This window comes from Halictus rubicundus, chromosome 10, assembly GCF_050948215.1.
Source record: "Halictus rubicundus isolate RS-2024b chromosome 10, iyHalRubi1_principal, whole genome shotgun sequence".
Taxonomy (NCBI): Eukaryota; Metazoa; Arthropoda; class Insecta; order Hymenoptera; family Halictidae; genus Halictus; species Halictus rubicundus.
In genome coordinates, this window is record NC_135158.1 from 11,495,269 (window position 1) to 11,516,682 (window position 21,414).

General features: G+C 37.1%; 1 protein-coding gene across 1 annotated transcript in view; it reads left to right on the forward strand.

The window, feature by feature from the left end:
• Positions 1-21,414, forward strand: part of Unc80 (unc80, NALCN channel complex subunit) — a 45,476-nt gene that overhangs the window by 18,090 nt on the left and 5,972 nt on the right. Inside the window, exons 23-47 of the mRNA XM_076795302.1 lie at positions 39-216; positions 329-470; positions 569-678; positions 1,068-1,258; positions 1,405-1,620; positions 1,845-1,980; positions 2,249-2,482; positions 5,818-6,072; positions 7,276-7,765; positions 9,882-10,506; positions 10,599-10,779; positions 11,774-11,952; positions 13,045-13,293; positions 13,508-13,781; positions 13,929-14,236; positions 14,316-14,741; positions 14,843-15,061; positions 15,152-15,297; positions 15,475-15,802; positions 15,883-16,203; positions 16,381-16,639; positions 17,402-17,611; positions 17,703-18,053; positions 18,272-18,553; positions 18,862-18,957. Of these exons, the coding sequence (XP_076651417.1) occupies positions 39-216; positions 329-470; positions 569-678; positions 1,068-1,258; positions 1,405-1,620; positions 1,845-1,980; positions 2,249-2,482; positions 5,818-6,072; positions 7,276-7,765; positions 9,882-10,506; positions 10,599-10,779; positions 11,774-11,952; positions 13,045-13,293; positions 13,508-13,781; positions 13,929-14,236; positions 14,316-14,741; positions 14,843-15,061; positions 15,152-15,297; positions 15,475-15,802; positions 15,883-16,203; positions 16,381-16,639; positions 17,402-17,611; positions 17,703-18,053; positions 18,272-18,553; positions 18,862-18,957 (6,406 nt within the window). The remainder of the gene's footprint in view (positions 1-38; positions 217-328; positions 471-568; positions 679-1,067; positions 1,259-1,404; positions 1,621-1,844; positions 1,981-2,248; positions 2,483-5,817; positions 6,073-7,275; positions 7,766-9,881; positions 10,507-10,598; positions 10,780-11,773; positions 11,953-13,044; positions 13,294-13,507; positions 13,782-13,928; positions 14,237-14,315; positions 14,742-14,842; positions 15,062-15,151; positions 15,298-15,474; positions 15,803-15,882; positions 16,204-16,380; positions 16,640-17,401; positions 17,612-17,702; positions 18,054-18,271; positions 18,554-18,861; positions 18,958-21,414) is intronic.

The window sequence follows — 21,414 nt, forward strand, 5'->3', positions numbered from 1 at the left end:
CCCATTCGAAGGGGCATAATTTCTATTTTATACTTCAGAGTCTTCTCGAAACAGAACTAAGCGAGGAGAATGCAAAAGTCAGTCAGAGTCCCTTAGTGAATTTAAGGAAGAAACATTACATTCTCACGCCGAGGCAAAGCGAACGTAATCTGGGAATAGAGCCTTTGAGCTCGGGGAAAGTCCGGAAATCGACTCGCTTTCAAATCGGTGGCATGGGTACGTATTGGTAACTTACAAACAAGTTATAGTCATCAGACTAATAATTGCTAACAGGAATTTTGGGAAGAAAAATTCTATAGTTTGTCTACATTTTCGAATTCTGTTTCAGTTAACTGTTTTCGAAAGGAAAACGGTAGGACCGATTCCACAGACAGTCACGAAAGCAGTGAATCGCCAACAGACGGCAGTTTTGTCAGACAGTCAAGTTTTCATTATGGTCATTATCGTAGTGCATCTGCGTCAGGGCACAGGTAAGTAAATGATTAGAATAGTTCTCTTTCTTCGGCATTTCTTATTTGGTTTGAAATAATAATAATAATTATTCTTATATTTGTGTCTTACGTTGAAGCGTGGGTTTAACTTTCCAAAAAGCGATACGGCGAATGAAAAACCCTTTGACGAAAATCGGCTTCAGAAAGAGTAAAAAGAAAGAAAGCTTCGAGGAGACACCTGGAAATTGTGAGTACATAATGAATTATGCTACGATTTTTTCTTATACATCTAAATCATTTTTATAAAACGTCTTTACCTCGAGCATTTCATTTATTTCTGATGATAAAACGAAATGTTATATTCTGGTATTGAGCCTAATTATTAAAGAAATTATTAAGAAAATTTATCCTGAATGTAAAAAGTCGAACAAGTCAATCAAGTGCCGTAGTGGTAAAATGTCAAAAAAAAAAGAAATCAATGGTTAATCGATTTGGCTTGCGAATGGTTCATTTATTTCTATCATCAAAGACAAGTGTGATATCCAAGATAGTCTAGTTAAGCTGCTCACTCTGTATAATTGATTAATGTACTCGAATCGAACGGAGTACTTTGAGTTCTAATCTGATTCTACACAGATTTCAGTAGAAGAAATTCTTTGGAATCCGGCGAAGCCTCGAGGGAGTCCGAATTCGTTGTCTTGAAAGAAAGGAGACTGGTACCTCGCAACCCTATCTTCGAAGGAATGCAAAGATTTTCATTCTTGCTAGAGACTTGCCAACCGGGTTCGGTTCCCGATCACTATCTAATGGCGGCCATTTTAGATCTTGTAAAAACATTTTACGTACATCTACACGATATTAAATCAATTCCGTAACACTTCGGTTTCGCCGAAGATGTATTGTGAAATGGTTTAAACGATCTTCTTCTGAACGCTTTACAGGGCGTACATAATTGTAATACGTTATTTTTTAGCCGTACGCACCGGTAGTGGCGCGAGCATGCTTACTGTTAGAGTGTGCACATTTTGTTCACCTTTGCAATAAGGGGCAATGGCCAACTTGGATGAAATCGAATTTCCCTGTGTTTCGTCCATCGGTGCCAATCGGTAGCCAAAATGCGACCACGATGCTTACCAGAATTCACGTGACACAGCGTACTGCTGGAAAATTATTTTACCAGTGGGCAGAGGTACAACACGCCTTACACTATCATTATAGTTCCTTGCGAATGTCACAGCGAAAGAATTACTCGAATAGGAATTTGTCGACAACTCAGAACCGCAAAACCGTTTCATGAACCGCATTATTTATTAACTGCAGACAGTTCATTACAAAATTGTTTAGACTGATTCTTCCGTTGACCCCACCGTGGTCCATTTAGAAAGCAGTTAATCAACGAATTCTATTTAATAGGCCATTGGCGCACGTCTAGAGGAGTTGCTGCTAGAAGATAAGCAAAATATGGATCAAATAACAGCAATGATTTCCGACGAAGGCAAGCAGAGAGATTTAATTATCGAAGATGAAGAAGAGGACTTTCTCGATGAAGGTAATTACATTGTTAAATCGTTCAGATTGATGCAGACAATTTTCATTTTGCATAAATACCCGCAGTCTAATCATCCCGTGTAGAAATAAATCGATGACGTAGAATAACATTTGTTAACGCAAAATTGTTAACGTAGAGTTGTATGTTTTAGATTAAAACCAATTTAAAAAGTCAACGGTTAAAAAGAGGTCACCTTCCTTTACCAATAATTCGAAATGTCGAAAATTTTATTATCAATATGAAATTAATAAATTAACGATTATTGCAGCCAGTATAAACGGTTACGGATCTCAGTGCCCGGTCGCGCTACGTCTCGTTGCCTGCATTCTACTTTTGGAAGTGACAGCATTTTTAAGGGAAACGTATCAAACTTTGCCAAAGCTTAATGAACTTTTAACGAAAGAACACCCGCCACCCAGAGAAACAATTCGACGATGGAGCATGGCACTCTCGTCGATGGGTCATTCCCAAACGTCAGCTCAAAGCCTTCAATCGATTGTAGGTAAGTATCGATAACGAACTCATCGAACGTAGATCGTAGTAAACCAATAAAAATATCATATTACACACTCATGTATATTTCTGTAAAAAAAGTAATAATTGTACGATGCATTTTATTTGTGTACGTGTACATAGCATTTGTGAATTTCTTTCAGGTTATAACTAATTTCCTTGCTTCTTTGTTCATTTGCGTATAAACGGTGTACAAAATTAATTTCCATATTCATTTGCGCTTATGGTATTCATAATTTCAAGTTCAAAAGCTTTCCTTGTACCAGAACCGTTCATTTTTCGAAACTACCTCCATTGTTTATCTTATTATTTTCTCGTCAACACAATAGTATATACAGGGTGTTGCGGAATATATTGTACATATCGGGCGTTTCAAAACATTTCTACGTTTTCATACTCGCAATAGGGTAAGGGAGCCAATTATTGTGGGTGTACCAATTACTATGCCTATATTAATTACACCTATTTTTAAAACATAATGAATATTAAAAAAGATATATATATATATATATTAACTAATTTTAATGAAAAAAATTTAATATCTCTTTTTTAATATTCATTATTAATTGGGTCCCATTTTGACTCATTGCTTTGGAACAACACCCTGCATAATTATAGAAAAATTCTGCATGCCATTTGCCCTATTCTCAGTTTACGCTTGTCGCCACTCGTACTGACTTGACTCCAACTCTCTTCCCTTCTTTCATACACCATTCGAGTACATAAAACAAAAAATTCGTCGATAAAAGTAATGAATCATTGTAATCAAAATTTGTGGAGTTTATAACATCGTTGATTGTGTATATTTTCTTCCCTTGCACTCTTTATGTCTTTTCTTTTATCTCAGATTTTTCCCTTTTATACTATGGTTCGTGACGTGTCTTTCATTTTATATTCGTGTACAGTACCGATCATTATTATTTGAACGACAGAAACTCTTTATTCTGCTTTTGAAAAGCGAGTATAAATTTCAAAAGCAAAAACTAACTACTTAAACTAGTAAGCACCGGTTAAATGGTGAAAAAAAATTAAGTAATTGTAAGTTTGTCGCGTGTTTCATTTTTCAAAAACAAGGTGTTATCTATTGAACGTTTAAAATCGATCGAATAATCATGAATGGTCTGCATGTACTGATAACGTATCATCATTCTTTCCATAATCCTAAAAATGTAATACAGAACACATATCTATGCGTCATTTCGATATTTCATTTTCACCATAAATCAATATTTGCGTTGACATAAAGAAGAAGCAGAATGGAAAAAACAAGTAAGTTTTCTTAACACTGCGGTGACAAACGAAAATGTATGCGAGAGTGATACAAAAGGTTTCTACAAACAACCAATACGGTGCAGGATAAACCAAGGAAAAATTTTACGTTTGTATTTCTCTGTTTTGTAAATATGTGTTTCAATAGTCCTCAACTTGTTAAAGGAAGATGAATTTTCTTCGACTACTTTTCAGTTTTTTTCTCTTCTCTTTCCTATTTACAACTTTTTTTACCACCTTTGGGAGACTTTTCAAAGATTCTTTGAACTATTTTTCCTTTCTCTTACTGTCCTTTGTTCTTGTTGAACTCAACTCTGTGTTTTCTTGTTCAATCGATTATCTATTTTGACTATTCCATTTACACGCGATAGTTCTCGTCTTTTATCTACGTTCGTTCGATTGAAACACTCGAATCATCTCTTTTTCCTATCCCCCAATAGTATAATAATTATTCGGTTCTTGTTTCTTCAGAAATCTATTTCTCGCGATAGAAATGTTCACTTGCGTCAGTGATGTGCACGGTAGATGGTACAAAAGTATTTTGTATTTTGTAATTACAAAGTATTTTGTATTTTCTAATTACAAAGTATGATGTAATTCAATTACTTTGTAATTATAATTCCTGGAGTAATTCCATTGTAATTCTGCACATCTCTGCCCCAGAGTAACAGTGCTTACTGGAAGGGGACAGTGGGCGTTATGGTGGGGACGATCTTGTCTAAATTCAGACAAAAGTGCCCATCCCTGACTTACTTACGTCTACCATAACTGACCAAGATATCACTACTTGCTTCGCTGTTCTCCTACTTCATACAAGTATCCTCAATCTATTTCTTCCGCTTCTTGACAATCCTGCTGATATTACTTTGAAACTCTTTCTGATTCTATCCCTTCTACCTACGTCAAGTCTTTATCGCTTCTCGAATATTTTTCTATATTTGACGATTCTATATGATTTATGTTTAATTAGAAACACACTTGCATTATAGAGAAAACATGCTAACAAGGAAAAGGTCAGAAGAAGAAATACGTTTTGTAATGAGTCCAGCTTCAGATCGTAGGTCTGAACTTCGAGTTTATAGATTTTTAAAAAGATCGCTTGTTATTTCCGTAAAAAGAGAAAATTATACAAATTTCTATGGTACAGCCAAGCTTTTCAAAAATTATATACAAATATCGAGACATTATCCGATATTGTACCTATTCGTTGCTACTTCTAAAAGTTCATTGTTAACGAAATAATTTGTCTTTGGCCCGTTCTTTGAAGTTATTCTACTAATAATTCTAAATACTATATTATAATATATTATAATACTATATTACATACGTATATAGAATACATGCTCGACAAAATTCTACTACTACGTACTCTACTATGCACTCTACTCTGTAATCAAGAATTTTAAACTCCAAATTATTTATGTATCTTAATTTATTCACAGTAGCTAGGTTTAAATATGCTGTGCTAGAATTTCTACTTGAATTTCTATTTCAATTTCTGTTTCACTTCGAAACAAAACATATTCTTTATAAATTCATTTAGATATATGTGGAGTATGCAAGGAATAGTTTGAACCGTTTTAATTGTTTGTTTCAAACCTTATTTACTTCATACTAAATCTTTTTTGCCCTAGCTCTCTGTAGCCTAAACGTAATCCAATCTTTCCAATCTTTTTTAAAACTATCGTTGTCAACCTTTTGAATCGTTTAATTCGTTATTTCCTGGATTGTAAACATGTGTGTATATATTGTGTAAGTATTAGATCAATTAATTAATAAGTTATGTCAATAGTAATTGAATTAATTCGAGTAAAAGTTAATCAGAAATGAAAGTGGACTTACCTATTAATATTGCTTACTGTACACAAATGGCGAACGACGAGTTTTCCGAATAAGAGAGATATTTTTTAAACGAAACAAATCGCGGCCTACGTTTGAAGCGTGACTCATTAAAAACCGCATTTCCACTCCTGATCCTCTTCTCGTAAGTATTAGTGAAGGAACATTACGTTGTTTCGATTCACTTAATCTAATCACTCTGGATTAAATTTTCAGCAGAACGCAAAATTAGTTTTGTTGTTTGCGAACCTGATAACCAATCAGAAGGTAGTAGCAAATCGACTGTTACAATTCAAGGGGAGGATTTCCAGAATGCGGAAAAGGAGAAGGCAAAGCGGGTACAACCACCGCAAGGTCGGCCATTTCTTCTTCGGCGCGATACCACGGATAATACGACCGGTTCGTTTAAGAAAAGAAGTTTGAAACTTCGACGCGACACCAAGGAGGGCAAAGACACCGAATGCGAAGCCTGTGAGTACCGACAAAACGAGATTCATATCAGCTGACCACAGCGTTTGGTAGAAATAGGGCTGCCATATAGATATTTCACAGACATTTATCGAGTAGAGACTTTAAATCGAAAATAGTGTATATAGTGTATAATCAAATTATTCAAAATTGTCTGCCTGAATTGCAGACCTAAATGGATGGCAGCCCTAGTTGGAAATAGAATAAATAGAAATTTTACAAATATAGAATAAGAGTTTCTACGAACTGTTCACGAAATTCTCGGAACAACTCCACAATGTGAGAGGTTTAATACGAATACAATTTTCCAAACTTGTACATGGACATGTAAAATGATACGAAATACATTCGCATTTCTTGATACTTCCAGACAGATTAAGAAGCTGTCTTATAGCTGGTACGTAGTCACAGACACAAAACACACCAGAAGTTTTTCGTACAGACATATACATACACACAGAGTGCTTGAAAAATGGTAGGATCACTTTTGGAAGGTCGATTCCATACACTCAAGAGATAATGTTTCCATACAAATTCATGGTAATGACTTTATTGCATAGCGTAGTGTAATGTCATTTTTTTACACACCTAACTACCGTGTTATACGAGGGTTACTTGTAAATACAAGAATTTGTTTTTCTGTATAATACATTTTTATAGTATGCACACACCCTTGCTACATGTGCGTAGCTACTGGACGATCATGTAATATATTTAATATATTTAACCTATTCTTCTTCAACACTTTCCCTACTTTCTTCATCGACCTGCCACACATTTGAAGGAAAAGCCTTCCCTTTTCTACATCTTCTTCTTCGTTTTATAATAAAATATTTGAAAATAAAATTATTCTCGATGCTAATTAAAACTTAACCGATCACGTGTAGTACTACTTCATTCTTTCTGGTAATCTTTGTAATTTTATTTTCAATTTTTGTCGAGCTCCTTTAAATTCTTTTTAACTTCTCTGTTCTTAACGCATATTCATCAACAACCGAATGATTAATATCAAAACGATTAAAATAAAATGATGCACGTGGCCGTTTAAGAATAAAGTTTTAATACAACAGTTTCAATAATGTAATACTTAATTTTCTACTTACGTCTGATTATTTCAAGTAGGTATTCGTTCTACACCTACCTCCGAGTTTCACAATGACAGTGAGGGCGACGGTACAGTTACTAAATACGTCGATCGATTATCAGTTGCAGTGAAACGAGCAGATTCTATCCAATCGAAGAGGAAAGTCAGCTCGTTATCGGACAGAAGCGACACATCCGAACCCGGCTTATGCGGTGAAATTAGTGGCGAAGAGTCCCCGGGAATACTCATAGATGATCAACCACCGGAGAGTCCCAGCGACAGTAACGAAACGGATGAGACCAATAAAAATTTCCCATGGATGAAGGTGTTGGTGCAGTTTTCCAACTCCCTGAATTTCTACTGCACGCACCAGAACTACTGTCATCCGTACTGTCATCGGCGTCAAATGCGGGCCAGCAGTAGATTGATCAAGTCCGTGAGAAAGATTTACGGTGAGAAGTTTGGAATTCTAAATGGTACAGGGATCTTCGACTTCGACGCCGAAAAGAAAGAGACTAGTAAGAAGGACAAGCGGAGCCGCAAAGTGTCCGAGCAAACCAGCACTCAAGTGTCGCCTGTACGAAGGAAGGACAGCGTAGGAAAAAAATACAAGTAATCTTTACAAATATCGATCTCGTACATTGCACATCAATTTCACGTTAAAACGCCACCAGAGCTCATTACAAACTCATCACTTTTCCCTAAACTTGTAACATTTGTTGTCTTGGGGAGTTACTTTCCCTAAAATTTATAGTTAACAGGTTGCACGATATACTGCATGCTAATTTTTCGAAGCCTCTTACTCGTCGGTGTACTCGAACTTACGCTCGTGTCTCTTCTGCATTTTAGGAAGATACTTGTTGCTTACAAGATAATTATTGCTGATAGTCAACGCGATACAGTTTTAGCAAACAAATCTTTTCAAGTATTTGCCAGTATTTGCCTGAAGAAAGGTATTCGATCGAACTTGTTAGAGAAAAACTTGATTAGGTTTGAAAGGACAAACATTATGAAACAAAACAACAGAATACTGTCTAATGAAACATTGAACAATGAGAATGACGATGCAGATCATTGTTCGATCGAATAGTTTTTCCCAGTGGCGGTAACATTACTTAACACATTATCTCCGGGCCGATTATTCCATAATTTTGGAAGTCTGTGGCCCATGGCTGAGGATTTTTTTAATAGATCCTTCTAGATCATCAGAAACTTCTATCATGAACCAGCAATTCACCCTCGATAGCGTAATATAATAATTTCGTTTGGAATTATTGTGTAAAAGAAGATTTGTAAGCTCCCACTTGGTATAGCACAATTATTGAAAAGCCGGTAGATAAAGTGTTAAATATTAGAGGGACCCATAAGTAATCAATTATTTTGAAATCTAAAACAAACTTTGTAGTAAATTCAAGTTTTTATTTCTTAATTTATTATATAATCTGCATCATTATCAAGGACAGTTTGCCATCTTTCCTGCAAATTTTCAATCCCCCTCTTATAGAAATCCAGGGTTCGTGAAGCAAAATATGACTCAAGGTGCTTCCTTACATGAAATTGTTAAAGATGATAGTCAGAGGAAGCAATATCCGATGAGTACGGGGGGTGCGGTAAAACTTCCTATTGCAATTCTTTCCTATTGCGATTTTTTCCTGAGTGAGTTTCGTTGTATGGGGCCGGGCATTGTCAATTTGCAGTATTACACCTCTTTTTAAATACTTCTAAATACAGCCGTTATAATTACTGACAATACAACTCAGCAGTAACTTTTTCTCCAGGTTTCAACAACTCAAAGTGAATTATGCCTCTACAGTCCCACGAAATGCACAGTAACACCTTTCTAAGTGATAAGCTAGGTTTAGGGGTTGATATTGCGGTTTGATTTGCAGAAAGCCATTGCTTCGAACGCTTTATGTTATCATAAAGAATCCATTTTTCATCTCCCGTAACGATTCTGCTAAGAAATGGATCTCTACGAAATCTGGATAGCAATCAAGTGCAAATTGATCGACGAATATTCTTGTTGGTCGCAGATAATTGATGCGGTACCCATATTCCTTGCCTATATGTCTTTCCCATTTCGTGTAGGTGCCTTTGTATAGTTAACCGTGTGGACCCAAGGCTTCTCGATAATTCTTGTATACTTAATTTTGGATCAGCTTCCACCAGAGATTTTAGGGTGTCATTATCAAATTCAACTGGTCGTCCACTTCGAGGCCTGTCAGAGAGATCATAATCACCAGCAGCAAACCTTCTGAACCAACTTTGACACTTGTTGACCTTCAATACGTCTCTATAAACATCGCAAATTTTCTTTGTTGTTACCGTTGCATTAAACCCCGCATGAAAACGAAAAAGTATGCAATGACGAATATGATCCTCGGAAGGTACGAACGCCGCCATTTTATTAGAGGGTTGTAAAAAAAATTATACTTTTTAGAATATTCTGAAGACAGGCTGCTTTACCGAAAACTCTAAAAGAATACGTGTTTCCTCTCAACGATCGGTACAGAAGTAAAGGCAAAACAAATTCTTTGCAAACAATTGATTACTTATGGGTACCCTTGATAGTACAATTATCTTTCCTTACTACTTTTGCATGTGTAAAACCAGAAATCCTAACTCTCAGTTTCTAGCAACAATACACATCTGTGTACCGTGTACTCTGTGTTTAGCAGTACGTAACAAACTTGAATCTTAAGAACATATATTTTTATCCTTGGTGTAGAATTGATAAAAACATAGATGGCTCCCAATCTGGTCGCTTAACGCAACGAGACTCGTCGAAGGATTTAGCGGACCAAGATTCCGAGAAAGGCAAAGAATGCCTGAAAAAATCTGAGAAAGAAGAATCGGAGAAAGAGACTCCAGCGATTTTGAAGTACATCAAGGCTCAAGTGAAAGACGTGTTCCACGCGCCACTGGCAACGTTGGTAAAAGGAGCGGTGGTGATGACGGAAGAGCTGTTCGTCGACGTTTTGCCGGTCGCCTGGGAACTTTTGTTAGAATCGAACCAAGAAGTTGCAGCGTCGGCTGCGTCTCTTTTCATAGTGGCAGCGGTGCGAGCTCCTAATCAAGCGAGCGAACTGATGCACCATGGTCTGCAGCACAGCGTCACAAGCGTGCGAATAAACGCGATTTTACGTTTCCAAGTTCTGTGGAAGCTACGGTATCAAGTATGGCCGCGAATGGAAGAGAACGCTCACAATACCTTCAAGGTACCGCCGCCCGGAATAGAATTCACTTTGCCCTCGCCGAAAATCGGTATCGAATCGTTGCCAGTTGTCGACCCGCCATGGATGCCGCAGGTCAAGACGAAGGTCGAAGAAGTGACGATCAATCAGGAACACCATGTAAGTCTGCTTGACGCTTTAGCAATAGCTTCCGTAGTATAGATCAAAGCTTTTCAGTAGATTAAGTAGAGTATATTATGACTATTACTTAGAGGTCTCTGGTGACGGCAACGAAAACTCGTAAGAAGCAGCAAACTGAACTCATAAAAAAGGCTTTACAGGCGCAAGACGATAAGAAACGCGAAGAGAGGGAGAACTTCTTGATCACGACTATACCCATTACCGTGCAAGCGGCGTACGAACCTAGTCCTGTTGGGGATGACCACGATGAAGGTGAATACTAAATAATGATACCACAATTCTGAATACAAACTAGACCTATTAGGCTAGCTATCGGCAAGTCTTGCTCTATGGAGCACTGCTCTGACCCCGCCCAAAGCAACGAAGCCACGCCTACGCGAGCCACTGTACACGAACAGAGCAAGATATAGTGGTCAACAATAGTGCCTTAATGTTTTCACTGTTTTGCATTTCAGCTACTAAATTTTCTCGTAAATGCATAAAATCCACAGTCTAATAGTTACATACACCTAACTGGAATAAAACAACTTAATCATAAAGTTTTGCTTGCTTAGAACTTCGCTATAGTTAGTTGTAATAACATTTCATAAAATGATGTAGCTCAAAGTCATCGCTAATAGAACCTAAGAAAACGGGGTTAAATGAACAAATTTAAATTAATAATGTATCAAATTATTATAATATTATGACATTTATACATTTAACTTGAATCTACTTTTCATCAATATATAAAAACACTACTGTGCGCCGCTGTCAACGGTCTTCTGTCAATTGCCTCGCAAGATAGGAAATCTTTTTTTCTTTTGTAACGACGTATGCCCGTAAGCGTTGCCCTTGGGAGCAATTGAGAGCGCTCTCAGTGTAAAGAGCGCTTATTGCCCGCGTCTGTATTAATCAGAAGATAGGGAAGCTAGGAATAGCTGCACAAAGGGGAGAGGTTCACGACACATTGTCAGTTCAAGAATAATTGACAGATCGGAGAATAAAAACGTGAGAGGATATAATACACTTTTTGCCAATTCTTGAACGCGTGTCGATCGACAGTTTTCGTCTTCTTTGAAAAATAAAACAAACTAAACGGTGAACTAGAAACGATGTCTATACCCGTAATAAGACTTTCTCAAGACTAGTACAATAAAAATAATTGTACAAGTGTGTGCGTGATCATAATGAAAAATTTATAAGTCTACGAATGAAACATAATTCCTGTGTTGCATTGAAAGGAGAACAATTTCGTTTACAATAGGAAACGTCGGTGACGAAGACGGAGGTGAAACGATAGCGCGGAACACAACCCATCACAGTCAATCAGCACCCTCGTTGTTCCCCTCTTCATTATGTTCGGCGATCGTCCAAATTATTCACCTGCTCGATGATGCTGCCGTTTCTGACGATGGAAGTGCTGTTTACGAAATCGCGTATCAAGTAAGAAATTAAACGAAACAATTTTTTTATTCAACGCCTAAGCTTGTCCAATTAATATTAATGGACATTGCAAAAACTTCGTACGCCATCTTAACTTTGTGCAACTGGCTTGATAGAAAAGAAACCACTTTTTGTTATAGTTGATTGGACGATATTTAAATATTTTACTGTAGAATAAAAAGTAATACCAAGATGATCAAATAAAACAATGGTCGTTTTAAAAATCATAATTAGCTGCCTTCCAAGTAGACTGCGCTATGTCGTTTCACTAGTTCATAATTACATAATTACTCATAATCACTCACGTTTCATAATTACTCAGATTAGCTTTGCTTGTGGTACCTGCTATTTTGAATTATGCGCGACTTAACTTCTTATTTAAACTTTCTATTACCTATGTGGACAACATGACTGACAAATAGGAAATCGTGCTGACTATAGTGCACTGAATGTAGAGGATCGTAGCGCAACTTAATCGCTTTAGAATGCTATGTTGCCTGTGGACGTGAAAGATATCGTCATGATCCAAAAGGATATTCAATTTATAATTTACTATGCCTGGTAAAAAATATTTAATCGAACTGTTTTAAAATATAGAATAAAAATGGCCATCATTTTAAGAAGCCCCACAATATTGAATTATAGAAAATTAAACTATCAAAATATAAACTAACGAAAAATGAACAAAACGGAATAATATCTATAATTACCTCCCTTGTTAATAGCATTAAAAGTGCACTTACAATACCATTTCATACTGCTAACATAGTTTATTATTTTTCCAGTCTAGTGAAGAAATGTTATTTCATCTCGGGTAAAGAAACGTGAACATTTATTAATTGTTTAATATTTCCTTTAAATACCTTCTACTATTCCACTCTTTTATATATTTATTCCACTCTTTGTGTATCTCCTTGATACATAAACATACCAGTGTTTTAATATGTGTACAAATAGTTCATTCAACGATTGACTGGCTGTGTAATATCTTGAAATATATGGCACGCGAGTCGCCAGCTCATATCGAACGATCTTTTATTCTAAAGAAAAATACGTTTGCGCAACGAAATGAACAGTATCTTTTTCCATTAGGTGATCTGGAATTGTTTGGTGGAAGACAGCGCACTGTTTCTCCGCTACGTATTGGAACGCCTCACAAGAGACAAGCAGGAACTTATGTTTAAAATTTTAAGGCACCTTATTCGATTTGTACCGAAGTTGCCGCAACAAGCTGCCTTTGCTTTATACAACTATATAATTGGATACGTCATGTTTTATGTGCGTTCTCCGCATGAAGAGGGCCAGAAATTAATTGGGACCGCATTGTCCATATTATGGATGGTAATTACATTGAAAACAATTCTTTCGATACTGTTCGATTTCAACATGAGCCACTCATTTGACAAATTGATTAACTCCACAAAATGAAAGCTAGAGAAAATTTACGTTAATTCGTTATTGACAGTTAACTCGTTCTTTTTAATTGTGATCACCTGTTGAAAATTTGTCATTTTCTTCTGAATTCAACAAATATTTCTTTCAATATTTCATGTAGGTAGTGCACAGTGTACACGGAATAATGTTTAAAGACCTGAAGCAAATATTACGGAAAGAGCAGTGCGACGCTTCTATTTTGTTAACGGCGAACGTTCCGTCAGCAAAAAAGATTGTTGTCCACGGTCCTCAAGATCCAGATGCGGGAGGAATTCCATCGCAATTCCCAGTGCAAGAGGACACGCAATTTTGTCAAATTCTCCGAGAATTGTTAAGCTTCTTCGGTATCGAAGAATCGAAACAGCGCGAGTACTTCCTCGTCGACCACAAAACGCGTTCGTATAAATTCGCATTGCTATTATTAATTAATATTTGTTTCCATTCACATCCGAGACAACCGCTTTAAAATACTTAATTGTCTAAACCGATTATTTTGAACACTATCAATTGTGTTATAGCTTGATTTTATGAATTAATTTCAGACCAAATTCGCAACCCATCGTCGTACGTTCGGGATTACTATTTCTTCAAAGGAAGATCTCAATTCTCCGAAATCGAAATAGTTCATATGAAGCCAGAGGACGCGTTCAATGCTTTGCAACGTCAGGAATTGGTGCACAAGTTCGTCGAAATTGGCAAAGTTCTGCTGACTTGGGCGATTTTGAAGAACGTCGACATGGTCGTGCAAAGAGTTGTCTTTCTTCACGAGGAATTAATGAAGTTGCCTTCGTTTCCGAGAAGAGCTTTGGAGGCAGACTTGGACTTGTACAAAGGTGGCGAAATCGGCAGAGTAAGTGACAAAGAAAAATTAAAATATTCACTACAGTCAACTTCGTTGTCTGCAGTCTGTACGTATTTGTTGCATTTAGGAGCTTCTTGGCCTGGACGTGATGCACAAGTTTATGTGGGTGAAATTAATCGCAAGAATGTTTGAGGCGATGGCTGGCAACTTCGCCTATTCAGGAGACATCCATTTGTTCTTGAACGTTTTAAATGGCGCGATAATTATTCACAGCGAGGACTCTTGTATTTTGCGATACGTCGTTGCAACGTACATAAACGCGGCTCACAATTTCAAGAATATATTCTCAACTAACGGATACTTGCTGATCATACCGACGCTGCTGCAATTGTATTCGACTCATCAGACGAACAAACTAGTGACGACCACTGTGGAATACGCTGTTAAACAATTCTACCTTATGAATCGGAAGCCGTTTATCCTTCAAATGTTTGGAAGCGTCTCGACGATATTGGACACGGATGAAACTAGCGTTCACGGAGAAGCGCACAAGGTATTTTATTGTACTTGCAACATCGCGTGACTATCGGAAGATCTTTAACACGTTGACTACCACGTTGAGTAACGTTTGTATAATTTTCTGAACGATTTAAGGTCCCTGCTACGTGTCTGTTCAATTTGTTGCTAAGTTTGGAAACCCCGTCACCGGACCCTTTAAACATAGACGAATTGGTGAAAGAAGAAAAGCCTTTGAAGGCCATTGACTTTTGTTATCACGATGAAAACGAAATGGTGAATGTTTTAGACTGCATATCTCTTTGCGTGATGGTGATCGCATACGCCCCTGATTCTGTTAGGGGACAACAAATGTTGGTAAGAAGAAACAATTTTCTATAGCACATAGAAAAATATCTTTACAACCTGTGCACATGTATTCGAGACTATGTCTTGGTAATTTTACAGATCACATTGGAAGCGATACTACCGTGTTACGTGCAACAAATTCAATCTCCAACGTACAACAAGGACGGAAAGACTGAGAAAGAAATAATAGATCAGTTGGCCATAGCTGTTAGAACCTTGGTTAATAATTCAGAGGCACTTACGAAGTAAGTCTCATTGTTACATAGCATCTTAACTCTCTTTGTTCCATTATAGTATTTCATAGTTATGTTAATACAATATCATATTAATATTAATATAATATCGTTTTCAAAAATAGAAGAAAGCTCTAGGCACTGATGAGTCGATCTTTTAAATAACGATTTTATGGGAAATTTTTTCAGATATTATAATGGTCCACAACAATCGAGTCCCGAACATAAAGGGTCTAGTCAACGGAACTATGGCAAGGTTCCATATTCGCCTGGTTTCGATTTCGAAGACGAAACACACGCCACGAAGTACATGGAACACACTAAAATGAGAAACTTTTATGATCGGGATAACGAGGACGCCGTAAATTTCCACCAAAATGAATTTCGCCGACCACGCGATGCACTTTTAAACATGGTGGGCGATTTTGTGGCTCGATGCTCTGCTCGTTTGGTAGAATTAAACAAAAAATCTCAAGATGGAAAAGTGATCGAGTTATTGGACTCGAAATGTCACATAGTAAGTATATTTCTGCTTCGATACGACAAAAGAAGTTATTGAAATTATTGAATATCCTATTTTGCGTATGTGTTTAACAGCGATTAGCAGATATCGCGTATACTCTTTTGAAAATCTCGCCATACGATCCGAGTACAATGAGATGTCGTGGTTTAAGAAGATACATGAACGATATTCTACCTTCAACCGAATGGTCAAACGACGACATGAGGCCTGCGCTAACTTTGATTTTAAAAAGACTCGACAAAACTTTTAGCAAAATACATAAAAAAGCGTTCGTTAGGAGAAATACCGATTGGACTGCTGCTGGCGATCTCTTGAAAGGAGTTTACGAAACGCTGGCCAGATGTCCCTACATTGCGCATTTTCAATTTTGGAAAGCACTACTGAGTACCTGCCAGGTATTCTCACACATTTAAAACGTTCTAGTTTTTATATGAATAATGATAATATCAAAATTTGTTATAATATATGCTGAATTATTAGAATATAGAGTCCTGAAAATGTTAAGCAATCATTTAAATAAAGGTAGTGACATTCAGGTAATTTACTAATTGTAAATATTCATTCGTGTGCAGTCGTTAATTATTGGAGACGTGCCCGTGGAGGATTTAACTTCTGCTGCTGCAGCTACTTTGATGAACAAACTACCACCGCCACATTTTTGCTCGACGGTGCTCCGATTGATGGCGCTTCACGTTATATCACTCGGTGAAGGGTACACTCTCGAAAATGTGTGTGTCGGACACTCCATGTTTGCTACTCAAACGCGAACGGAAAATACGTTGCTCAACTTGTTAATACCACTGTTCTTACGCGTGGGAACTGGAAGGAAAGGTAAAGTATAAATATTATACAGAGTGTTTCCAAAAATACAAGCGGTCGGGTGGTGATTCTACATACAGAAACGAGTCGAAAAAAAGAAATAACATTTTTTCGTTCGACACTTCGTTCGCGAGAAAATCGAGTTCAAAGATTCGTCAGGTTCGCGTGCTTCGGTATACGCAGGAAGTAGAATTGGCTGGTCATGATCAGACGCGTCAGACCGTTCCTATCCAATAGCGCACGCTACATTTTTAACACTAGGTTTACGGAGCACTAAAAGCGACTATTTTATATTACTTTATACACATAACAAGGATATATCTATTCAAATTTTTAGACATTTTTTTACAATATACGTATATCCAAAGAAATAAATAAACCTACTCCTCTAAGTCACTTGCCCGTAGCTATGCCTAGGGGCATCGGCGTGCGTCATTGCCCGTTAACACTTTCACGTCCGGTGACACCAACGTGGTGCCATTGGCAAGCCGGTCGTTATTTGCCGGTGACACCAACGTGGTGCCATTTGCGTGGTGACATTTATTTACACGTATCATTTAATAAAAAGCAGCTAAGTTTATAATGTTGTAATGAATTTTATATTTTATATTTGTACATTTTAATGAACAACTTTGCAAAAAGTTCCGGCGACAGAGAAGAAAATTTTTGTGAACCGTGCGGACGTGAAAGTGTTAATAGGCATGCTGACCTGCTCTGATTTAAGGAATAAATTATTGATCTGACGAGCGTTTCATCGACTGAATTTCTTTTTAGATGTACAAAAATTAAGGCAAACGGACATCAATTTTGCCTTGACTGCCGTGTTGAACACACTGTGGCCACCAAGCACTAAGTCAGTGCCAGTAACCAGTCAAAATCTAAAGACCACAACAGACATGCGAGCGGGTAGTTTAACATTTGTAGCACGAGATTCAAAGACTTTAACGAAAACGTCGGTGACGTTGTATCAAGTGGCCTTCTTAGGTAATGAAACGCAATCTAAATCAAAGTTGTGCAGAATTCCAATTAAATTGTTCAATAGATCATAATTAAAATGTTTCTAATCGGTTTCCAGCTTTGAAAATTATGACCATATGCTTCGATACGGAATTAAAAACGGAGTGGCCGAGAATTTTGCGCACGATGCGTTTATTGAATAAACGGAACGAAGCTTCCACCTATCTTTGGAATTTTATAGAATTTGTAGTAACTCATCGAACCGCTTTGTACATTCAGATGCTTCCGTTTACCGTGCACAAAATCAACCAGGCACCGATTTCCGAACACGAAAGAAACATGCAAAGCACAATACGCGCCAAAATTAACGGAGATACTAAGACAGTACCAAAATCGCGTAGTACCCTCCTGACTGATCTCATACACGAACTGAAGGATCTCAAAGAAGAGATAGAAGATCGAAGATTCGGTTCGTATACCCTTAATTCATGTTCTATACAGGGTGTGGCCGGACGGGAGGTAGGACCGCGGGCAGGGGATGATTCTGCGTGTAAAAATAAGTTGAAAAATTAATAACATTTTTTCATTTAACGCCTCGTTTTCGAGACAAATCGAGTTTAGAGATCCGTCGGGTTCGCGCGTGCTTTAATACAGTTTTTTTTAACTGTTTATTCTTGTTACGTGCAGATGAAATGAAACCGGAACCAAAGCGGAGCCTAGCAGACATGCATTCCGCGAACGAAGGACAGCCTCGTACTCAAAGACCATCGTTACTGATCGATCTTCTGACCGGCGACCATGGATCCAGAGTTCATGCGAATCGTACGCCTGCAGAAACACCGATCTCTCACTCTACGGCTCCACAATCTGCGTCTCATTCAACCCATCAATCGAATTCGAGCAGTACCGTGAAAGGAACGCAAGCAAGCCAAATGTCCGCGCCACCTAATGGTGTACATGGTGCACGTGGTACGATTTCATTTATATTATTCCGAATGAATATCAAAATAATCGTAAATGTTCTAAATATCAACTTTTCCGACCGTTTTCGTACTTCGAAAAGCTTGAAACCCACGAAACAATTAAGAAAAAAGAAGCGAAGCGCACAGAATTATATATTGTGAAAAGCTGGTCTTTTACTATTTTTGGGACAAATGGCAATTCGATATCTATCGCGGAAAAAGGGTTACAACTTCTGATCTCGATTAGTAAGAACGAAACTGATTGTGAGAAATTGTACATAAACGATACAAGACCGTGCTTATTACTATTTCCAGGATCAATTTCCAGTACGAGCGTAGGATCGTCGACTCTTCGCGAAGCCAGTGACATCGGTACCGCCGATCAGCACACAGATCATCTGCCACCAACAGGTATCGACATTTATTTTCCAGAATTGACCTAACAGTCCCGAACTTTAAATACTTTCAGTGCGACTGCAAGCCTCTCATAAATGTTTCGTTGTTTTTCTAAGCGATTGCAAGACGTTTACCACAGTTGGATCGAGCCATTGTCTACAGGACACTGCGACGGAATTTTCAACGTGTTCGCGAAACCCTTTTCTTTCTATCTGCAACGTTCCTCTACGTTGCTTAACCGAAGGCGCATCGCTTCATTTCATTCCGTCAAAGTAGCGAGGCTTGCGAAAGAAACAACTCTCTTCCGTCTCCAAATACTCTTTCTGTTCTACTCTTCTTTTCTTTTTTTCTGTTTACCGATAGAGCCAGACATTAGGATTAGCTTCAACTCGGTTTGCATCGCTTACACTTTTTTGTTTCTCCACTTTTCACCGTTCGGGCCTTTCCTGTTTGATCGTATATTGACACATTGATCATTGCGTTGCTTTCATTGCTAGCTAGGGAACGGAGGTAAGCGGAATCTACTAGTAAACTCTGACCAAAGTCTATGATAAACGTCCTGCTGGTGTGTTCCCTTATCACTGAACTGCGGATGTTTATGCACGTGATATATGCAAAAAATATTCTAGGATACGTGCACGCACGACACGCACAATTTCACGAAAAATGTAAAGTGTAGGACGCGAAAAATATAAAGTATAGGATATACAGGGTTCAGATGCGAGGGTACAAGAATATGCCATATCTCTTCCACAACGGACTATCTACAATAAAGAAATCACACGGTAATAATTTTTTCATGTGAGCCTTTGTTTTTTAGAAAATGGAGTTTGAAAATTCGGCGAACACGCGTGCTATTGAATAGAAAACGTCTGACGCGTCTGATCATGACCGACCGATTCTACTTCCTACAAATGCTGTGTAGTTGACGGATTTTCAAGTCGGTTTTCTCGAAAACGAAGCGTCATATCAAAAAATTTTATTCTACGTTTTCCCTGCACATTGGATGTGCTTCACATGTTTAATAACAAGCGTAGAATGTCCTACTTCTATCAGTTGTTTCTCTGATTAAATTTTTGCCAGCATACATATCAAGATCCAAACAATTTAACTGAATTTAACTCGGGTACCTACCAAAATTTATTTACACCAAATATTTAGAGGCGCATTACGTTATATTAATAATTCAGAACGGTATTATCGAACGGTAGTATCGATATGCAGGAGTGTAGAAAACGATATATTGGTCCGTAAAAAAATGTAATTGCACTTTCTATGCGCGTGCACTTGCGAAAATATACAATAGTAGAATTCATAAAATCATGCAAAATTTTCCTCCATGTTTTTCTTTCCAATTTCATCTTGGATAGATATACATGTGTACAGTAGTCGCCATAGAATTTATGATTCAACTTTCACATAAACATTAATCTAAGTACAATTGATGTATCAGATTATATGTATAGAGCTGTTATAACCTAACTCAGATCATGCTAAAACGATTTAGTATAGCTACTGTATGTAGAATATATATTATCAATATACGGAAAAATGTATTTTTTATAAATAACTAATTTTATTGGCCACTACCGTATGTATTTCAATAAAGTTTATGTAAAGTTTATTCCTATTATAATAAATGCTGGAGGACTTATTTAAGTGTGATATGAATTTTACAAGATATAAACGTACAAGATGCAGAATTTTACAGTATATTCTTTAATTCCCAAAAATATAAAAACGCAAAACATCCGAAATAAATCATCATCTTGTAGACAATAAAAATCAAGCGAACTTCAACATGTTTTAAAAATATACACGTGCATGAACATCCGCAGTCTACTTGTCACGCTTCTCCGTATCTCGTATACATAATTTTTTCATATCTTGTTCACCTTTCTATATCCTCACGTTCATACATGCTGCTACTTTATTATTATTTCCGTGAACAGAGATTCGTTGCATTTTTAACATGCCTAAACAGACATGGTAATAAAAGAGAATATAATTACAGCTTAGTCACTATTTAAGATCTATTAAACAATATTAGGTCTATCTGTAATGCCGTTTTTTGATATTTATACAAAATTTAATTTCACTTAACATTTACTTAACATTTAATCAATCGGTAAAAACGACATTATGTGTACCCCTAAAAATTAAATAATATTAATACTTATTAAATAGTAAGTTGTAAGGACCCATTTTTCAAATAGAAAATTCATAAGATAGAAGATTTAGATTAAGAATTTGTTTAAAGATTTGATCGAAGCAATCAAGAAATCGTCACTGTGGGCGATTCTCATAAACGAAAGAAATAAAAAGACTCAGTTTAAAACAGTTACCAAAGAAAGTTAACAGAAAAAAAGTGTCGAAGAATTTCGTGCTTTATTGGCAAGCATAATGACTTTCATTTGTTTTCAACAGTATTTTAATTGTTCTGAACAAGTATAGAGACTTTCATTGTACATG